The 20635-nt window shown below is 49.2% G+C and overlaps 1 protein-coding gene across 1 annotated transcript in view; it reads right to left on the bottom strand.

Moving 5' to 3' along the window:
• Positions 1 to 367: 367 nt before the first annotated feature.
• Positions 368 to 20635, bottom strand: part of LOC310819307 (sickle tail protein homolog) — a gene marked incomplete at its 5' end in the record, with an annotated part of 40882 nt that continues 20614 nt past the window's right edge. The window contains 15 exon segments of the mRNA XM_083690550.1: positions 368 to 1373; positions 2573 to 4312; positions 4506 to 4571; positions 6794 to 6985; positions 7165 to 7538; positions 7757 to 8378; positions 8523 to 8696; positions 8970 to 9306; positions 9682 to 9829; positions 10064 to 10200; positions 13264 to 13445; positions 13936 to 14119; positions 14227 to 14322; positions 14616 to 15382; positions 19687 to 19780. Of these exon segments, the coding sequence (XP_083546676.1) occupies positions 1215 to 1373; positions 2573 to 4312; positions 4506 to 4571; positions 6794 to 6985; positions 7165 to 7538; positions 7757 to 8378; positions 8523 to 8696; positions 8970 to 9306; positions 9682 to 9829; positions 10064 to 10200; positions 13264 to 13445; positions 13936 to 14119; positions 14227 to 14322; positions 14616 to 15382; positions 19687 to 19780 (5272 nt within the window). The 3' untranslated portion in view covers positions 368 to 1214.

Genomic DNA, 20635 nt, shown 5'->3' on the forward strand with positions numbered 1-20635 from the left:
GAGAGGAGGAGGTGGAGGAGGAGGAGGGCGAGGAAGAGGAGGAGGAGGACGAAGAGTAGAAAGAGTAGGCGGCGGAGCGGCCGTTGTGGTTCTGCGACGAGAGGGAGAGATGTTGACACTTGTCACCGAGGGAGGAGCTGGGGTTTCTGGGAGTGAGGGATTTCGGGGGGGTGGAGGAGTGGCTAGATGAAGGGATGAGACGACTCAGGTTGAGAGAAGGGATGAAAGACTTGTGAGAGGAGGAGGACGAGGAGGAGGAAGAAGAAGAAGAGGGAGGAGCGTTAACAGGGCGGGAAGCGCGTGAGTCAGGGTCAGGAGCAGACAGCGAAGGAGTGGGTTTGCCAAAGCTACTCTGAGACAAGGCTGGGATCTTAGAAGCAGTCGGTAAAGCAAGGAAAGAAGAGTTACAGTCCCCACCACCTCTAGTACGTCTGTTAGCCTGAAAACAAAGATGGCAGGACACACAGGATGTCAAGAAAAGCAAAAGAAGGGTTGTTAATAACACAATAAGTAAGCATCATGTTAGAAAGTTAACTCAAATATGAAAATATACACTACCAAAATAAAAGGGTAATACTGTCCACTAATTCACAAATTCAAAGCACAACCGCATCACACACATGCAATGTTTACATTATGACAGTCACCACGCTACGACAGGAAGACCAAAATAAAGAATACTTGGAAATGGGCCAGCGGATGACTACTAGTCTGGGACCAGCGGATGACTACTAGTCTGGGACCAGCGGATGACTACTAGTGTAGGGCTGAGAATCTCATGTGTTTGCTACGAAAAAAAAAGTGATTGAATTCAAGGAGGATGTTGTATCAAATATGTCCCTGACAATTCCTGCCCCCATCTCCAAGTAAATTAAATGGGCATGCCCATAGAGTATATGGTGGACAGGGAGGGTGGATGAGGGTACTAGAGGGTAGAGGTACACAGTCACAGTCAAGAAACCTGGTCGATAGGCCCTACAAAGAGGCCCCCAATATGGTGAGACAGAGGACAACATAGGACATAAGAGCTGATGGGGTTTCAGGGCAGATGCAACAAATACGTCTTACTGTATCACTCACACAGCATCCGACGCTTCACGTGAACTATGAACCTCTTTAACATGATGATTACAGGACTTCCCTCAGACACGGTGACGAGGGCGGTCCGCTAACACAGGATGACGATGTGTGCTGTTAACCAATCGGAGGGCAGCTCACAGTAAGACTACCTGTCTGAACTGCCTCTGACCATCCTGCAGCTTCTGAGCTTTGCCCGGTTTCTCTGCTGTGGGCGGCGGGGGTTGCTTGTTGGACTTGGCCGACCCAGACCCGGTCAGGGACGTCTGGGTGGAGGAGGGAGAACCACCGGTGCTCTGGAGATATTAGAAAACAGACAGAGAGAAGCACACAAAAGTTATTTATTCAACAAGTCAGGTTACCGCAACATACACTCACTGAGCACTTTATTAGGAAGACTATGCTAATACTGGGTAGGGCCTCCTTTTGCTCTCAAAACAGCTCTCAATTCTTCATGGCATTGATTCCACAAGAATGTTGGCAACATTCCTTTGAGATTCTGGTCCATGATGACATGATTGCATCACACAATGCCTGCAGATTTTTCAGGTGCACTTTCAAGCTGTGAATCTCCCGTTCTATCACATCCCAAAGGTTTGGATTCAGATCCAAACTCATTGTCATGTTCATGAAGCCAGTTTGAGATGACTTTTGCTTTGTGACATGGCGCATTTTCATGCTGGAAGTAGCCATTAGAAGATCGGTAAATTGTGGCCATGAAGGGATGCAAAGGATCAGCAACAATACTCAATTAGGCTGTGGCATTCAAGCGATGACTGATAGGTATTAACAGGCCCAAAGTGTGCCAAGAAAACATTCCCCACACCATTAAACCGCCTCCACCATGAGAAGGTGTCCAGGTGTTCCTAATAAAGTGCTTAGTGAGTGTATAACAACCAGGTTGGACAGTTTGAGGCAGACTAGCCGAGGTAGCTTGAAGCAAATGCTTAGTCTTGAAACACATGATAGCAGACATCACAGCAGACATGTTTCTGTAGAGAGAGATAATTAAGATGAGAGCATGCTTAAATATACCAAAAACCTGCACCAACACTGAGTCCATGCACAACCAACCACAATTCAAAGCCAGTCATTTCAAAAGCTAGTAGTAATTTTGAAAGTGACATCTGTTAACTGTTCGAAAGTTCACAATCAGGCCAGCCAGACTACCAGGGGAGGCTGGTGGAGGTAGAAATCGGAGGACAGCCTCATTGCAATGCATGGAATGGAATAAGGAATGGTATATTGGCATATTCCTCATTCCATTCCATGCATTACAATGAGCCCCGTCCTCCGATTTCTGCCTCCACTGGAGTCTACAGAGTCTGGCTCGCGAGACTATCGATTAGGAGACACCCCCAATCAGCACCTGGCAACAAACCATAGATGAACCATTCAGTTTAGTCAGTGGTTAGAGTGAGAGAGCGCCTCACAGGGACCCGGCCACCAGCGTTAGAGGAGGGTGCCGATGGGAGCGAACTGTAAGGGGAGAGACCTGTTTCTTGGTGTTGGAGGTGGTGATGTTCAACCGTGGAAGCTGAGGTTTAGGCTTCTTAATCTGGGGAGGTTTCTGGGCCTGGGAGACCTGAGGGGCGTGCCTCTTAGACGGACTGCCCTCCCTCTCACGCCTGGTTTTCACCCCCCCGGTAGGCGCCTCTTCGGAGGGGTTTGGAGGCGACCCAGGGGCGTAGTTCATGTCACCGACGGTGAGCTCCAGCTGTTTGATGGTTTCCTCCAGGCTGTTGATGGAGTTGTACGCGCTCTTGCAGATCTCCTCCGTCCTGCTTTGGGAGTTGGACCGGGAGAGAGTCCTCGGCGGTGACGGTGATGTGGGGTTGACAGTGGGGGTGACGTGACCGGAGTTTGTTTGGGGTTTACTGCTGGGGATCTCGAACCTCTTGGTCTCCTTTAACGGGCCCTCCGCCTCCTCCCCTTCCTCGTACACCACCACCTGAAGGGTCTTCTTGCCTGTCTTCGTTCCTGTGCGAAGGGCCTGACTAATCGCTGCAAGCTTGTTTTTGGGGAACTTGAATTTGAACTTCTTCTTGGCCCCCGGTTTGCTGTCGTTGGAAGGCTCTGTTTTAGACTGGTCCTGATGTTCGGGTGATGTGAGCTGTGGTTCAGTCTTCTGCTGGACAACCACAGCACGGGTACTGTTACCACTGGCAGTGTAGTCTGTCTCTGCTTCACTGTTTACCTTGAGTTTACGCTTTGGTAAACTCCTCTCAGCCTCTATCTCCTCGTTCTCCTCCTCTATTCTCGGGGGTAGGAGCCTATCCAGCTCCTCTTCACACTCAAATATGGTGGACAGGCGCTTGTAGGCCGAGTGGATGTCCATGGGCTCGTCGAAGATGATGATCACAGGCTTCCTGTCAAAATGGTCGCCACCCCCCTGCGCCTCCCCCTCCTCCTCCTGACTGATGTTTGTGATGACATCGTCGTCCACCTTGACGGTCTGGACGTCCGACCCGTTGGTGGTGCTGACGAGCTCCTGGTACTCCCCGCGCGACAGCGCCTGGACCCGGGTGTTGGTGATCATGAAGGCAATGTGGTCCGAGGGTGGTGGTGGTGGGGGCGGGCCCTCCTCCAGGTCGGGGCTCAGGCTGCTGCCCTCGTCTGTGTAGCATGGATCTCGACCTCTGGATGACCTCACACTCTCTGACGCAGGAGACACAAGGCTGTCTGGTCCCTGACCTTTACTTACAGAAGGGACTGCTGATGTCACAATACCGTTATTGGGGAGGGAGCCATTTTGGGAGGGTAGATAAACCTTGCCTTGCCTCTCGTTTGTACATTTTGGAGCAGGCATCTGTTTGACCACCTCTTCTATACATTTTGGAGCAGGCGTCTGTTTGACCACCTCTTCTATACATTTTGGAGCAGGCACCTGTTTAGCCATGTCCTCTGCAGGTTTTGGAGCAGGCATATTCTTAGCCACCACTTCTTCCATCTGAACAGGACTCCTCCTGTGTTTCTCAGGTTTGGGGCTGTCCTTCTCTCCAGCTGTCTTCTGTGATGGAGGAAGCCCATCATGGCTGTTCACTACTGAGGAGTCTGATGCAAAAGGAGACTCATCTACTGTTAGTAATGTTGACTGTTGGGTTAGGTTGAGAGGATTTGTGTTCGCCACCTGTGAGGGGGACAGTGTAACTGTTCCCTCCCTGCCCTCGTATTGGTCGTTCCCTCCTGACGAAGGCTTCGCATTGGCCATCTCTACCGTGACGTAATACATGACCTGAAAGACACGAGGAAGATACTTTATCAACATCAAATGTACATGAAACATTACATGTATGTAACTGTTGGAATTATTATGTTATTGTTTGTATTTGTTTATAAGTTTTAAAACCAATACACATTTAAAAAAAAAAAAGTGTACAATACACATTTAGACAGATGAATATGGGCTAGTAATGTAAAAGTCTTACCCTCGGAGTGTGTGGAACAGAATCAGATCTGTCTCCATCCGTGTTGAGCTCCGGTGTCTCCTGGTTCTGATAGGGCAGGTTATGGGGATACAGTCATTGAACAACCGCTCTATACGGGCCGGTTTCCAGGACACAGATTAAGCCTAATCCTAGAAAAGGATTACCTAATCCTAAAAAAAAAGGGTCTTCAATGTAGATGTTTTATTGAAAGTGTGAGGGACTAGGCTTAATCTGTGTCTGGGAAACCGGTCCTAAGACTTTGGAGAACCTTTGTTTCCATTTCCAGGGAAAGGAGTGACCATACCATGGTACAGTATAATATAGTAAAATATACATAACACACAACAGAGAGGCTGACAAAAGCAGCCCAGAGAGCATGCTTGGTCAGATAGTTGCTTATAAAACCAGGTGAATTGGTCGATGCTAAGTCGGATCCTTGGGAAGACCCTACCCTAAACCCTAACCTTTCGTCATAACCCTAACCCTAATAACCTTAACCCTTCCCTAACAGTTTGGAAATCTCACAACGTCAATGGGGTGTCATCAGAGTCATTGTAATGCATGGAACGGAATGAGGAATGGTATCAAACATGCTTGTCTGATACCGTTCCTTCCATTCCATGCATTACAATGAGCCCGTCCTCCGATTTCTACCTCCACAAGCCTCCACTGGTCCCAAGCATCCCATTGACCCAGGCAAAAGAGTCAAGCATAATGTGACATACCATGTTACACCTCAGAGGGAAACCTCACACCAATCACAAGAGAGACATGTTGTAAAATCCCAAGCAGTTTCATTCAGTGAGTACAGCACGGGGAAAATGATGAACCCAGTTATACCTCAGAATGGAAGGAAATGGAAATGAAATGATGTCATGAATGAAACAAATGAAAAATGAAACAAATTTGGCAAGCAATTAGGCCAACATTTTCCCAAACCAAGAGACATTGTCTGAATGTTTTATTTATTTAGAAAAATAAGTTAAAGTTAAAGTTCCTTTAATACCTCCAGTCAGATCTGCAAGGCTGAGTGAACATGACAATGGCAGGAGGACAGATAAACACAACCAACCAATAAACCAGCTCCATTCCAACAGCAACAGCCAATCACAGCAGAGAAGCAGTGCATTTTGGGCTGGTGTCCCGGACACAGATTAAGCCCAATTCTAGACTAAAAAGCATCTTCAATGGAGATTTCCTATCAAAAATGTTATTTAGTCTAGACTTAATCTGTGTCCGGGAAAAACTGGCCCTCAGAAGTAGAAACAAGCTAAGATTTCTCCTCGGACCAGGGTTAGAGGCTGTTAAAGCAGGCCCTAGATTAGATTAGAGTAAGAAGCAGTACAAAGCAGTTAGTGAGTGTTAACCAGTGAGCACAGGTCCCAGGTCAGATGTTAGAAGCACTATAAAACAGTGAGTGAGTGTTAACCAGTAAGTACAGGTCTCAGATCAGCCCATACCGTATGCGCACACAGAGGAGGTTAGTGGGACGGCAAGGTTTCACACCCATTATTACCTGAGATTCTTTAGGGGAGGCAGAGGGCTGTGTCTCTGTCTCTATCTGTCTGGCTGGGGGGTCAACCAACCTCCTAGAAGCTACTTCTCTAACAGCGCACTTCTGAAACACCTGGGGGTGGGGGGGGGGGTCGAAGGTCACAGCATACCAGGGATTAGAACACAAATATTGTGTTATAACTATGATAAGGGGCTGTGTAGAGCTAGTACTAGGACTTCTGTCTAAAAACTGAGTTAAATACTACTGATGCTATACAATGCCTTGTGAAACATGTGCTACAATGGGTTTCATGAAAGCTGGCATTGTTGGCATTGTTAACATGAAAGCTTCTTCCTTCACGCAGAATCCTTATTCTATTGACCAACAGAGGGCGACATATACAGTACCAGTCAAAAGTTTGGACACACCTTGCCAAGAGTGTGCAAAGCTGTCATCAAAGCAAAAGGTGGCTACTTTGAAGAATCTAAAATATAAAACATATTCTGGTTTGTTTAACACTTTTTTGTTTACTACATAATTCCATATGTGTTCCTTCATAGTTTTGATGTCTTCAATATTAATCTACAGTGTAGAAAATAATTAAAAAAAAAAAAAAAAAAAAACATTGAATGAGAAGGTGTGTCCAAACTTTTGACTGGTACTGTACATATTGTCAGAATGTTTGATAAATGGGAGTAATAGTCAGAGCTTGCTTCGGGGATGCTAGTTTATGTCCAGACAGATAATTATGCAGACGTATATCTGACAGAGCGTCTGTTTAGGGTTAGGGTACCTGTAGTTCCTTCATGAATATATCTTCCTCCTCTTCCTCCTCCTCTTCCTCCTCCTCCTCCTCTTCCTCCTCTTCTGCCTCTTCCTCTTGCTTGACGGGTGCTGTGACAATGGGAGGGGTGTGTTGTGGTTTAGGCTTCACCTCTGGGGGAACTCTGGTGGGTTTAGGTGGAGAGACCTCCTCTTCACCCTCCTGATGGGGATAGAAACAGATAGAGTTCTGAGATTATCTTTGAACATTTCATAAATTATTCATCTAATGAAAAGAGCAGTCCAGGAATGTTGTTTGATTAGTGAAACACACTCTCTCTCTTAAGCACACACACACACACACACACACACACACACACACACACACACACACACACACACCTGTGTGGCGACAGCGTCCTTCCTGGTTGTGAAGATGACCTCTCCTGACCTCCCGGTGGTCAGCCCAGGGGCTGATGGGTAAAACCTACGTGGGGGGGGCGGAGGAGGGGACTTCCCTGCCTTCTCAGGACCCTCCTTCCTCTCTCTCTCCACACTGGGCTTCATCACCATGGGCCTCGCCTCCTTCTCCGCGGTGGGCCTCGCCTCCTTCTCCGCCGTGGGCCTGCCAGCCTTGTCAGGGCTCTGTCTCCTCTCTCTCTCTTTCTCTCGCTCCACGCTGGGCCTGCGAGGCTTCTCTACCGCGGGCCTCAGTGGTCTCTCAGCACCGGCCTGGACAGGAGCCTCAGCAGCCACCGTAGACGGCTGAGCCGCTTCTGTCAGAAAACACAACGCACCAAACATACATGTAGTCTAGAGCGTAATAACGAGAGGGTAGATCAGAATATGTCTTTATAACAGGGTTGGGATATCGAGACAGGGATGGATATTTGGATGCTCATCGTATGTGTGCATGCAAGATGCTAAACATTTAAGAAATTGTCAGTAATAATCAACACAAAACTGAACCTGTCACCCTCCCGTGGTTTCCTACCTGGCAGTGGTGCAGCAGGCTGGGGGGCGTCCACCTCATCTGGTACTGGCAGGGTAGGGGGCTGGTCTGGGAGGGGCTGGGAGAGAGACGTCTGCTCTGGAGGAGGGGAAGAGTTAGCTGTCTGTCCTGGAGCAGGAGGAGAGGGTGAGGGAGAGGGAGACGGCTGAGCTACAGGAGGAGAGGGAGATGGAGAGGGCTGGGCTGGAGGAGGAGCAGGAGATGGAGAGGGCTGGGCTGGAGGAGGAGCAGGAGATGGAGAGGGAGAGGGCTGGGCTGGAGGAGGAGCAGGAGATGGAGAGGGCTGGGCTGGAGGAGGAGCAGGAGATGGAGAGGGCTGGGCTGGAGGAGGAGCAGGAGATGGAGAGGGAGAGGGCTGGGCTGGAGGAGGAGCAGGAGATGGAGAGGGAGAGGGCTGGGCTGGAGGAGGAGCAGGAGATGGAGAGGGAGAGGGCTGGGCTGGAGGAGGAGCAGGAGAGGTAGCCTCCCCCGTCTCTTTGACCTCCAGGTCAGGGATGGAGCTCATCATGGAGGCCTGGGCCTCCTGGAGGAGCTGGTCAAAGTCTGCCCTGGTAGTGGTGGCCGTGCTGGGCCTGTCCTCCTGGTCCAGGTCCCTCTCTGCTGCCTGTGGTGGAATGAATCACGTTTTTGAGTTATCCTAGAAATCCCTTACCTGCAATTGATTGAGTTGAGGCCCAGGACTAGGCTTAATCTGTGTCCTTAACCTGGCTTTCCAGGTTATCACATTGGGATGAAAACAGTTCCCTACCTCAGGGTCCATGTGTTTGATGCTGGCCCTGCTGGTGAGGCTCTCCTCCAGCAGGGGGGGCTGTGTAGCGGTCTCAGTGCTACTGGCAGTGGGGGCTGCTCCTGGTCCCTCTCCTTGACATGGGACCACTCTCTTCTGCACGGCGGGGCTGCTCTCTCGGCTGCGGGGGCTTACCTTCATAGAAATAGAATGGATTGAAATTCATAGAACAGACATTCCACACACAAGTAAACATTCATTGACGGTTTGACCGGCGGCCATCTTTGGTGAAACATTCGGACGGTTTAACGCTTCAATACAGCTTTATTAACAACCACGTCGACTGACATTAGAATGTTCAACCCTATGTGTGGTGTTATGGCTGAAGAAAAATCAATGATGATAACAATAATAACAATAATCATAATCACAAACTCAACTGACGTTAAGTTATATTACCGTGCTCACCTTGGCCACGGTGGGGGTGTCGCGGCTGCGGGTGGGGGTCAGCGGGGGGCTGGGGTGGTGGTGGTGGTGGGGCAGGGCTGCAGAGTGTTGGCACGAAGGCATCATGACGGGCGAGCTCTTCACACGGTGGACGACGCCTGGGGAGGCGGGCGCGGTCTCGGGCCGGGCGGTGAGGTCGTGAAGCTGGGTGAGGGGTGGGGGTCTGACTGAGGAGCGGGGCTGGGGTTTGGGGGACTCCTGAGAGTTGGGGGGTTTCATGGGGCGGTTGGTCTCTGCAGCCTCCGCACCTTCTGCTGGGGCTGGGTCAGGGACTTGGGGATGGCTCTCTGTCACATATCTGGAGACAACACACACAGCTGTATTTGAACTGCTATTTTGAAGCTGTATATTGATCTGAACATACAGATATATTTTTTTTTTTACTATCTGACCAACACAGCTTCATTTGACGATCTACACACACTGGGTTTCTATGGCAACACCTCTATGCCTTGTCTGTACAGTAAGTGTTCCAAAAAAGGTTCCAAACAGACCAACAGTTCCAAACTCCAATCGTTCTAAAGCTTTCATTCATTGAATACCCTTTACTTTTTTTTTCACAAACAGTTTTGAATGCAGTCCAGCAATCACCTCAATGAAAACGATCTGCAGCCGATCCTAATAAACCATAACCAACACACAGGGTGAGTATGAAGTGTGAACAGTACAATACCTCCTTAGGCCGCTGAGCGCCTCGGTCAGGGCCTTCACCCTCTTCAGCATGGTGTCCATCTTGTGAGGCTCCTCCTTCAGGAAGCGCACGGCCTCCACCTCCACCCTCAGCACCGTCCGCATCTTCACCTGCAGCCCCGGGAACTCACCTGGGGGAGGAGGGGTGAGCTCAGTACACCTACAGACCCTGACCCTGTCCAGTAACAAACACCCCCTTAGCCCCCTGCTCACTAGATACTCCTGTAGAGCTGAGAGGGTTGAATAGGTATAAACAAGACGGTGAAACATTCCACCTAGCCAATCAGAGAGAAGCATCTTGCTTATGCCTATCCATTTCTTTCAGATCTACAGTACACGAGTGTAGGTGCAATAGGCCTGCTCACCTTTGAGCCCGGCCAGGGCCTCTCCCACTCTCCGCAGGTTGACAGCGCCCTCCTCCACGTCCTTCAGGGTGATTGACAGGTGTCCTTGGGCGGGGGCGGAGTCTGCCATCAGCCTGTCCACGTACTCCTCCAACTCCCTGAGAGACACAGACACATCAGCTCACAACAGCCGAGAACACAGTTTCTACCTCTGCCAGCCTCCCCTCATATAGTGCATACAAAATACACTGTACCCATGGCTTTGGGAAAAGAAAAATCACCATGCTAAAATCATTAAACAAAATGCAATAACCAGCACTGGACATCAGGGGGCAGCATAACTTTTAGACCTAAAACTGGCATTTTGCAACATTTGCAAAATGTGTCAAATATCAATGACAGATGTGACGGCTGAAACGGTTGAAAGGCATAATCAGTAACGTCAACAAAACAACCTATGTGCTAATCATTAACTTACAATAGTTAAATGACCAAAAGTAACAACGTCAATGCAGATCAGATTTAAATATATAGCAGTAGGGTTCTAAATGAGAAATAACGAGCAAGACTCGTTTTATTCTATAATTGCTCCTAAGTATTATTAAACGAGCACTAATCCCTCGTGACAGGGAGGACAGCTAGAACACTCGTAGGGAACACTCTGCCAGAGAAGAAACCTGTTGAACATGCTCCAGGGCTGTTTGTTGACAAAAGTCTGACAAGACGGGAACAGTTTCAACGTCAAGCGCAATTTATCTTCTTCACAAAAAGGTGTCTTTTAAAGACCGGTTCAGTAGGGTGAACGTTACAGAAGGTGCAGGTAGAAATGTGTTTTTTAGAATATAATAATTATGTCCCATGGATTAGAATGAGTTACAGTCCATCGAGACCTCTCAGGTCCTCTGACACTGGTCTTTTAGTCATACCCGGGGCGAGGACAAAGAAATACGGGGAGGCAGCTTTTCTTTTTGTCTGTGGTCCTCGCCCCTGGAATAACCTTCCTCGTGAGCTTAGGGTGTCACAATCCATTAACACTTTTAAAAGAAACCTCAAGACACACCTTTTTAGCTCAGCTTTCTCTTAATCCATTTGCACTTCTATTTTTGTTTTCTTTTTATTTACCATTATTTACTCTTAATCCATTATTATTTCTATTTTTATTCTATATGTATGTATGTATATATGTATGTATGTATGTATGTATGTATATATGTATGTATGTATGTATGTATGTATGTATGTATGTATGCTTGTATGTTCTGTACTTATGTATTTTCAATTTGACCTTGTATTGCAATTTAGTATGAAAGGCGCTATATAAATAAAGCTTGATTGATTGATTGATTGAATGAGCCGGTCCTCTGATTTCTACCTCCACCAGCTTCAGTGTGTGTGTGTGTGTGTGTGTGTGTGTGTGTGTGTGTGTGTGTGTGTGTGTATGTAGTGGGAATGAGTCATTTCCCACTACATATTTGTGGGAATAATAACAAGGACAAGGACAAGTGACACAGCTGAACCCACAGCCACCGAGCAAGCACATACATGTCCCTAACATCTAAGTGAACTGTACCACAGCCAGTGGGAGAGAGCCAGGGTGTGTGAACGCCGTTTCCCAATCATTTTGGATTAACTCAACCACACCGATGCCCGCAACGACGCTCGCTTCAGATCAGATAATACATCAAGTTGTACGCAGTCAGGATTGACACTGTTGTTGAGATCATGCCTTCTGACAATTCCAGTAAGCCTAACAACAGCACAAGCAAAGGCAGGCTACAGTTGGCTCGGGGGCGCTCAGTGGCGTAGCACACTAAGGCGCATACCATATCACCGCAAGGTCCCTGGTTCGATTCCGACCATTGACATATCCTGCATGTCATCCCTCCTCTCTCTCACCCATCCTTCCTGTCAATCTCTACTATCTCAATCCCAATAAAGCAGAAATGCCCTAAAAGTATATTTAAAAAAAAAAGAAAAAGAAAAAAGCTACAGTTGGCTCATTAGCGAGATATGACTGTAGCTAATACTCATTATCTCCCTTATCTCCATGTGTTCCACATGGACCCGAGAGCACAGGCAGACTAGATTACAGAGATTTGTTCCACATGGACCTGAGAACACAGGCAGACTAGATTACAGAGATTTGTTCCACATGGACCTGAGAACACAGGCAGACTAGATTACAGAGATTTGTTCCACATTGATCCTAGAACACAGGCAGACTAGATTACAGAGATGTGTTCCACATGGACCCGAGAGCACAGGCAGACTAGATTACAGAGACTGGTTCCACATGGACCTGAGAACACAGGCAGACTAGATTACAGAGATTTGTTCCACATTGATCCTAGAACACAGGCAGACTAGATTACAGAGATTTGTTCCACATTGACCCGAGAACACAGGCAGACTAGATTACAGGGAGGTGTTCCACAGTAGAACAACAACACAGACAGACCAGAGTACAGGGAGGTGTTCCACAGTAGAACAACAACACAGGCAGACCAGAGTACAGGGAGGTGTTCCACAGTAGAACAACAACACAGACAGACCAGAGTACAGGGAGGTGTTCCACAGTAGAACAAGAACACAGGCAGACCAGAGTACAGGGAGGTGTTCCACAGTAGAACAACAACACAGACAGACCAGAGTACAGGGAGGTGTTCCACAGTAGAACAAGAACACAGGCAGACCAGAGTACAGGGAGGTGTTCCACAGTAGAACAACAACACAGACAGCCTAGACTACAGAGACTCATTAGCACTTCTCTGTCATGTGCAACATCACTAGAGATGTTTTGGCAGAGTACCCAATGTTGTCTCTCATGCCTAACATCGCTGGGTAACTGTAGTTTAGGTGTAGTTAGGGTGTAGTTTAGGTGTAGTTAGGATGTAGTTTTGGTGTAGTTAGGGTGTAGTTTTGGTGTAGTGAGGGTGTAGTTAGGATGTAGTTTAGGTGTAGTTAAGGTGTCATTTAGGTGTAGTTAGGGTGTAGTTTAGGTGTAGTTAGGGTGTAGTTAGGGTGTAGTTTAGGTGTAGTTAGGGTGTAGTTTAGGTGTAGTTTAGGTGTAGTGAGGGTGTAGTTTAGGTGTAGTTTAGGTGTAGTTAGGGTGTAGTTTAGGTGTAATGAGGGTGTAGATTAGGTGTAGTTTAGGTGTAGTTAGGGTATAGTTTAGGTGTAGTGAGGGTGTAGTTTAGGTGTAGTGAGGGTGTAGGTCTTACCTGAGCTGAGAGAGCACCCTGTCCTCCATGGCCAGGTACTTGTGTCTCTCCTCGTCCACCATGGCCTTCTGGCTCCGAATAGGCTCCTCCTCCACCTGGTGTCTCAGCCTATCAGCCATCATCCCTGTGATCTCCTCCTCCGCCATCTTGAACATCAACCTCACACTCTCCTGGTTCTGCATCTATATGGAGGACACACACACACACACACACACGCACACACACACACACACACACACACACACACACACACACACACACACACACACACACACACACACACACACACACACACACACACACACACACACGCACGCACGCACGCACGCACATAAACACACACAAACACACACTGTGTTAAGAGTTGTGTGCTTAGGGCGTGTGTGTTCTGTGTGTGGGTGCTTGGTGTGTGTGTGTGTGTGTGTGTCTGTGGAGACTGTGTGTTATGTGTGTGTGCTGAGAGTGTGTGCTTAGGGTGTGTGTGCTAAGAGTGTGTGTGTGTGCGCGCGTGTGTGCGCGTGTGTGTGTGTATGCGTGTGCGTATGCGTGTGCGTGTGTGTGTGTGTGTGTGTGCATATGCGTATGCGTGTGTGTGTGTGTGTGTGTGTGTGTGTGTGTGTGTGTGTGTGTGTGTGCGTGTGTGTGTGTGCGTGCGTTACTGTACACCGTTACCTGTAGCTGTCGTAGCTGGTGCAGCTGCAGCCGGAGGTCAGTGACGTTCTTCCTGGCCGAGCTCAGGGTGCTCTCCAGCGCCGGGGCTGTGGGAGGGGCCTCCTGGGCTGCAGCCGAGACGTCCGCCAGGGGGGCGGGGCTTCTGGCTGCAGGTACAGGTGAGGCGGCCCTTCCATCTCTCTCACTAGAACAGAGGATTCACAGACAGTTGGTGTTTCCGTTTCTATAGAGTGCAAAAGTTTCTAGAGTCATATTCACTCAAGATGAGATATGTTTTGTATATAAACTTACCTAGGAGCATCTTTGATATTTGGTCCAATAGCTAGTGCATGCTGAACCAGTCCAGCCAAGCTGGCAATCTGCTGCTCCATGGCCTTCATTCTCTCACTGGGAAACACAACACATGTTTGGCTCAGAATGACATACACCACTGTGGTGGTCTGGGTATGTACAGGTAGTGTAGATGAAGAATTCAGGGAATGTCTCTTAGAATACATTATGTTTGTGTTATGTAATGCATGATAGTCATAGAGAGTATGAAAACAATATGTGTATCAATATGAAAATAAGAAAATGCATTTGTTCCCAAATAAAGCGTTCTCTGAGGCCTTTCATACTGTCAGTCAGAGCTCAGCTCTCTGTATCGATAAAGTTTGATTTGACATGGCGGTGTGTCCCACCTGGTCTGGGGGTCATTGGGGGTCACGTGACCCTGGAACAGCCTATCACCATGCCCGGTGGGGTCGAGGAACACTGGCGAGGTGGAGGACGCGCTCCCCCTCGCCCGGCTCATGTTCACCACCTCCACCGCCCCGTTGCTGTCCCTCCGCAGGGACCGGCGAATAGGAGACATCCTCTCCGGGGACACGCCCCCGGCGGAGCTGTCAATCATCCTGACCTTGTTCACCCTGTGAGGGGACGGGGGCGGGCTCTTGGCACCGAGCGGGGGCTGCTGGCCGTCGCCGTACCTCCGTGACTTCTGCCTGTAGAGAGAATGCTGCTGTGGGAGGCCCCCGCCGTCCACCAAGTCCCCCGCGTGAGAGGAGTTTCCCTGGGATGAGGCGATGCTGAGGCGGCCCCCCTCCTGGAGGGCGTAGGGGTCCATGTACCCCCCCGGGTCTCCGGCCCTCACCAGAGCCATGGTCTTGCCGCCCGGATCCTCGTCCGGCTTCACGTCCCTCCTCTCCAGGATGGCGCTGGGGCAGGGGGTGACGGAGCGGCTCGGTGGGGGCACACTGGACATCCGGTCCCTGGGGAGGGTGGCGCTGCCAGGCTGGATCACCCCCCCGGCGGGGCGGGGGCCGTAGGGGATCCTGGAGGGGGAGGTGGGCATGGAGCGGGCGGTGGGGGGGGACATGGAGCCCTGTAAGGCGTGGACAGGACTACGGCTGCTAGACTGGAGGGTGTGGACCGGGCTGTGGCTGCCGTACAGCAACTCCCTCTGGATCTGGGGAAAAGGACCAACATGAGACACAACACACATCTTTTTTTTCTTTTTTTTTTTATATATGGTTTTAGGGCATTTCTGCTTTATTGGGACAGAGACAGTACAGATTGACAGGAAGGATGGGAGAGAGAGAGGAGGGATGACATGCAAGATAGGTCGAGGGTCGGAATCGAACCAGGAACCTTTGCGATTACGTGGTAAGCGCATTAGTGTGCTACGCCACTAAGCGCCCCCACAACACACATCTCAAAGGTCTGTTTCACCGATACAAAGCTGTTTGCTATGAAGACGGACTTCCTTTCCTACGGTTAGATACTGTATCCTGTATGTGTGTTCTCCCCAAAGTCAAATTGGAAAAGGTTACAACGGTTTTTACGGTGGAAAACACTTATTGTCACGTTAAAACGGTGTTTTGAAAACGAAAAGCCGCAGGCAGAGAGCGCGTCTGTTTGCTTTGACAACGGGCGTGTGGCAGTGTGAGAGAAGAGTGAGAGAGAAGAGAGGGATGAAAGAAAGAAGAAGGATAAGAGATGTGGAATGATGGCGAAGGTAAACAAGCTGTTTCTGTTTAGACTTGTCGCACAGTCATGCTTAAGCCTGCACACACACACACACACACACACACACACACACACACACACACAACAGCGCACCCACGCACTCACACACACACACACACACACACACACACACACACACACACAAACACACATAGTCTTTATTGCATGCTCATGCTTAAGCGTGCAATCACACACACACACACACACACACACACACACACACACACAAATGCGCATAGTCTTTATTGCATGCTCATGCTTAAGCGTGCAATCACACACACACACACACACACACACACACACACACACACACACACACACAGACACAGACACACACACACACACACACACACACACACACACACACACACACACACACACACACAGGCACACAGACACACCGTTTGCGTAAGCCCTGCCTTGCAGGGAGAGTACAAAACACTCTATGCATAACTCCAAACATTACCATTGACTAATAATTCTCCCTAATCTGCATCATTGTCTGTATTCATTCCAGAGCCTTTTCAACGACAACCATTCAGCAGAGAAGTGAGAAGTTGTTTATGCCACAGAGTCACGGAAAAAACAACCGCTTCACGCCGACGCCGTGAGAAAAACCCACTCATCAACCCATGTGTCTGCCGGCCCGTGAAATCTGAAGTTCGCTCTACCAGATAACACGCAGACCGCCGCGCAGCAACACCCCCGTTCAAACAGAAGATAATCACAACATAATGCACCGTGTCTCTACTCCTCTGGACGAGGACGATGACTCCTCTGGGTACTCACACTCATAGTCCTTCTTCAGTGACGGACACAGGGCTTTACGGGAACATACCGCTCACCTGAGAGCCCTCCTGCTCACGGCTCCAGCGACCGACCGTCTGCTGCCGTGCAGCTGTGAGCTGAGGTGTGAGAATGGCGAGGAGGCAACGCCTGGCACGTATGTCGGCCGTCTGATGTAACAGAAGGGTGTCGACGTGTTTTTTTTTTTGTTTCCTAAAAAACTGGATCACTCACTTACTCACGGCCTCATCAGACGGCAAGTCGTAACAGATTTGAACGTGGCGTATGAATAACCCCCGCAGTGAAACGACCGTCCCGGCCATCAGCGAATCATTTTGTACTCGTAGTCATACTCATTAAAGTCGTCTCAGAACTCCATGCAAATAGAAGAATACTGGTATTTCATACACACAAGCCAACTGCTCCAGGGTTAGTGTTGTCCAGTGGAATTCCATTATTGCATCACATTATTCCTTATTGCTGCATGTCCTATTGTGTATAAAACTGATTCCACAATATTGCAGCACAACAAACATAGTGACATTTCACCTATAGCCTAATAATCGAAGGAACTGTGTGCGTGTGTGTGTGTGTGCATACATGAGTGCATGCATGAGTGCATGCATGGGTGTGTGTGTGTGTGTGTGTGTGTGTGTGTGTGTGTGTGTGTGTGTGTGTGTGTGTGCGTGCATGCATGCATGGGTGTGTGTGTGTGTGCGTGCATATGTCTGTGTGCACCAGAGGGGCGGAACGCCTTGAAGACACCATCATGCAGAGGAGAAGTGGAGAAACACGCCCAGAGACATCGACCTTCTTGACAGAACTATCAGACTCTGAACATGTGTACCAACCTGCAGCACCAACCTGCAGCATCGGCCTCCACAGCCACACAAGATGGCATCAACACCAGAAGCGCTAACTCTCCCTTACCCCCAACCAAAATAAAGCCAGTGCCGTCAGCGACCAGGATGGACAGCTCAGAGATATGGTATCAGAGGTTCAGCGGAGGGGCGGATCTGCTGTAGCACTGACCTGACCAATCATATCTTCAGGCCGCAACTGGGCTCATCCTCCTCAGACCTCTCCACCCTGCTAACACCCTATTGGACATTCCCTGAACTCAAACATAAACAGAAAAACAAAACACTCTCACTGGTGTCTCTGGACCAAGGGAGGCGGGTGGAGGTAGAAAACGGAGGACAGGCTCATTGTGATGCATGGAATGGAATGAGGAATGGTGTTCCTCACACGTGTTTGATACCATTCCTGATTCCGTTCCATGCATTACAACGAGCCCGTCCTCCGATTTGTACCTCCGCCAGCCTCCACCGCTCTGGACAGAGACGGATGGTAATGGAGGTGGTTTAATGAACTAAGCTACTGACCCAACTAACTGACCTAGTATCAGGAACTAGTCCTTCAGAGCGAGGCCCGCCTGCCTCAGAAATCTGAGCTGAGCTTTCCCAGGATTACACGACACAACATGCTTCCCTGAACCCTCATAGCTCAGTGGCTAAAGAGAAAATGCTGATATCTTAGAAACAAAGACGGTTCTCAAGCCTCAACAACACTCATCTATCTATCTATCTATCTATCTATCTATCTATCTATCTATCTACTAATTCCCATGTCAACAGCTGAGAATGACACCAAACACACACCGGTGTGAAATGTAGCAGGACATGACCCCTACCCGAAACAACATGGTATGGTCCGTATCGCCACATTGCAGCCTTTGTAAGACCCCTACCAGAAACAACATGGTATGGACCAGATCACCACAGTGTAGACATCCACTATCCACAGAAACAAGATAGGCTATGATCAAACTTTCAACAGTTTATTGAGACATACTGCGGCATAAGTGAATACAGCTGTGTTTCATGGTGCCAAACGTAACATGAAAACTTCAACTACAGAGGTTAAAGTCTTATCACAACCAGGGTGTAGAGAGGGACTGATGCCAGACGACACAGGAATCCCTGAGGACTGATAACATGTCTTGTTGTTACCTTCAACTGATGATCAACTAGGCTACCACGACAGAGTAAACAGCAGAGGCCAGGAGGGGTAACATGACTGACGCTTCATAAAAAGGATGGGATTGAGCCATGTTCACCTGTCACCAGTGGATTCAGGAGGCTTGTTAAGAGTTCGGGGTCTCTGACCTCAGCAGGAGGCTGACGCAGGGGCACTCTGGGCTCCTTAGGGAGGGTACGGCCAAAACACTGAGGATAAAAACCCCAGCTTCAATCTGAGCGACCCAGTGTGTGTGTGTGTGTGTGTGTGTGTGTGTGTGTGTGTGTGTGTGTGTGTGTGTGTGTGTGTGTGTGTGTGTGTGTGTAGTGTGAGTCGGTGCACTTGCGGATGTGCATGTGTGTGTGTTATATGTGTTTGTGTATGTGTGTGTGTGTGTGTGTTTGTGTGCACGTGTGGATGTGTACGTGTGTGTGTGTGTGTGTGTGTGTGTGCTGCAGTCACAGACACACAAGGCAGCTTTGATCATTCCATGTCTCAGAATGATGAGCTAAGGGTCTCTGGATAGGGGCTTTTGGACAGGAGGCTTCCTGTCTGTTTCCCTGGATGTCAGAGGTAGCAGCACACCAGACGAGGGGGATTTAGAGGACTTTGGGGACTTTGTGCTTGGTGCTGACACACACACATGCACACAATACACGCATGCACACACACACAAGGGCACACACACACACAAGCGCACACACACACACAAGCGCACACACACACACAAGCGCACACACACACACACACAAGCACACACAGACACATACACACACACACACAAGAGCGCACACACACACACACACACACACACACACACACACATACACAAGCACAAGCACAAGCACACACACAAGCACACACACAAGGGCACACACACACAAGCGCGCGCACACACACACACACACGCGCTGATGCTGCCATGCGGGGCTTACTCACCCTGGCGTCAGCGTTGTTTGGTCTAGCGTGTCGGTTAAAGGCGTGTGCAGGGTCTTTGTGGTACACCTTCAGACTGCAGTGAGGACTGATGTGTCTGGAAGAAAATAAAAAAACATGTCAAAGGTCAGGGATGGGGGGATAAAGGGCTACACTGTAACCATTAACTGTCTGTCTGTCTGTGTGTCTGTCTGTCTGTCTCTGTGTCTCTTTGTCTCTGTTTGTCTCTCTTTGTCTGTCTGTCTGGTCTGTCTGTCTGTCTGTCTGTCTGTCTGTCTGTCTGTCTGTCCAGAAGCTTGGTCTTTCTGTCTGTCTGTCTGTCTGTCTGTCTGTCTGTCTGTCTGTCTGTCTATCTATCTACAGATAAATCTGAACATTTACAAAAGCAGTTGGAGTTCCCATTCTAATCTAGTAGTGTATCTCACCAGTCAGCCTGTCTATTCTCTAACCACAGACCCCCCCTGTACTCCAGTGTGTGATGTCACGCCCTGGCTGTGTTTCCCAGCCCTGAGTGTACTCAAACGTCAGTGCCTATTAGGGCGTGGTGGCGGTGGTGGTGGCGGTGGCGGAGGGGGACGCCCTGTCGTCTGCACACGCTCAGACAGGGCCTCTTCTGTTGTTGTGCTCAACAATGGCACATTAAACGGCTGCATGCAGAAACTGAAAGGGCCGGAGGAGGAGGAGGAGGAGGAGGAGGAGGAGGAGGACTACTGAGATCCCCATCATCTCTCTCTCTCTCTCTCTCTCTCTCTCTCTCTCTCTCTCTCTCTCTCTCTCTCTCTCTCTCTCTCTCTCAGTACATTCTCTCCCACTGTGGAATCTTCACTTCAGCCCCATCCTACCACAGCATACCTTCACGATAACTATAGTATGGTTCTCTATGGCTCAGTCCATAGAGCATGGCGCTAACAACGCTTAGGTTGTAGGTTTGATTCCCACTGGGACCATATAT

This window comes from Argentina silus (genome assembly GCF_951799395.1).
Source record: "Argentina silus genome assembly, chromosome: 18".
Lineage (NCBI taxonomy): Eukaryota > Metazoa > Chordata > Actinopteri > Argentiniformes > Argentinidae > Argentina > Argentina silus.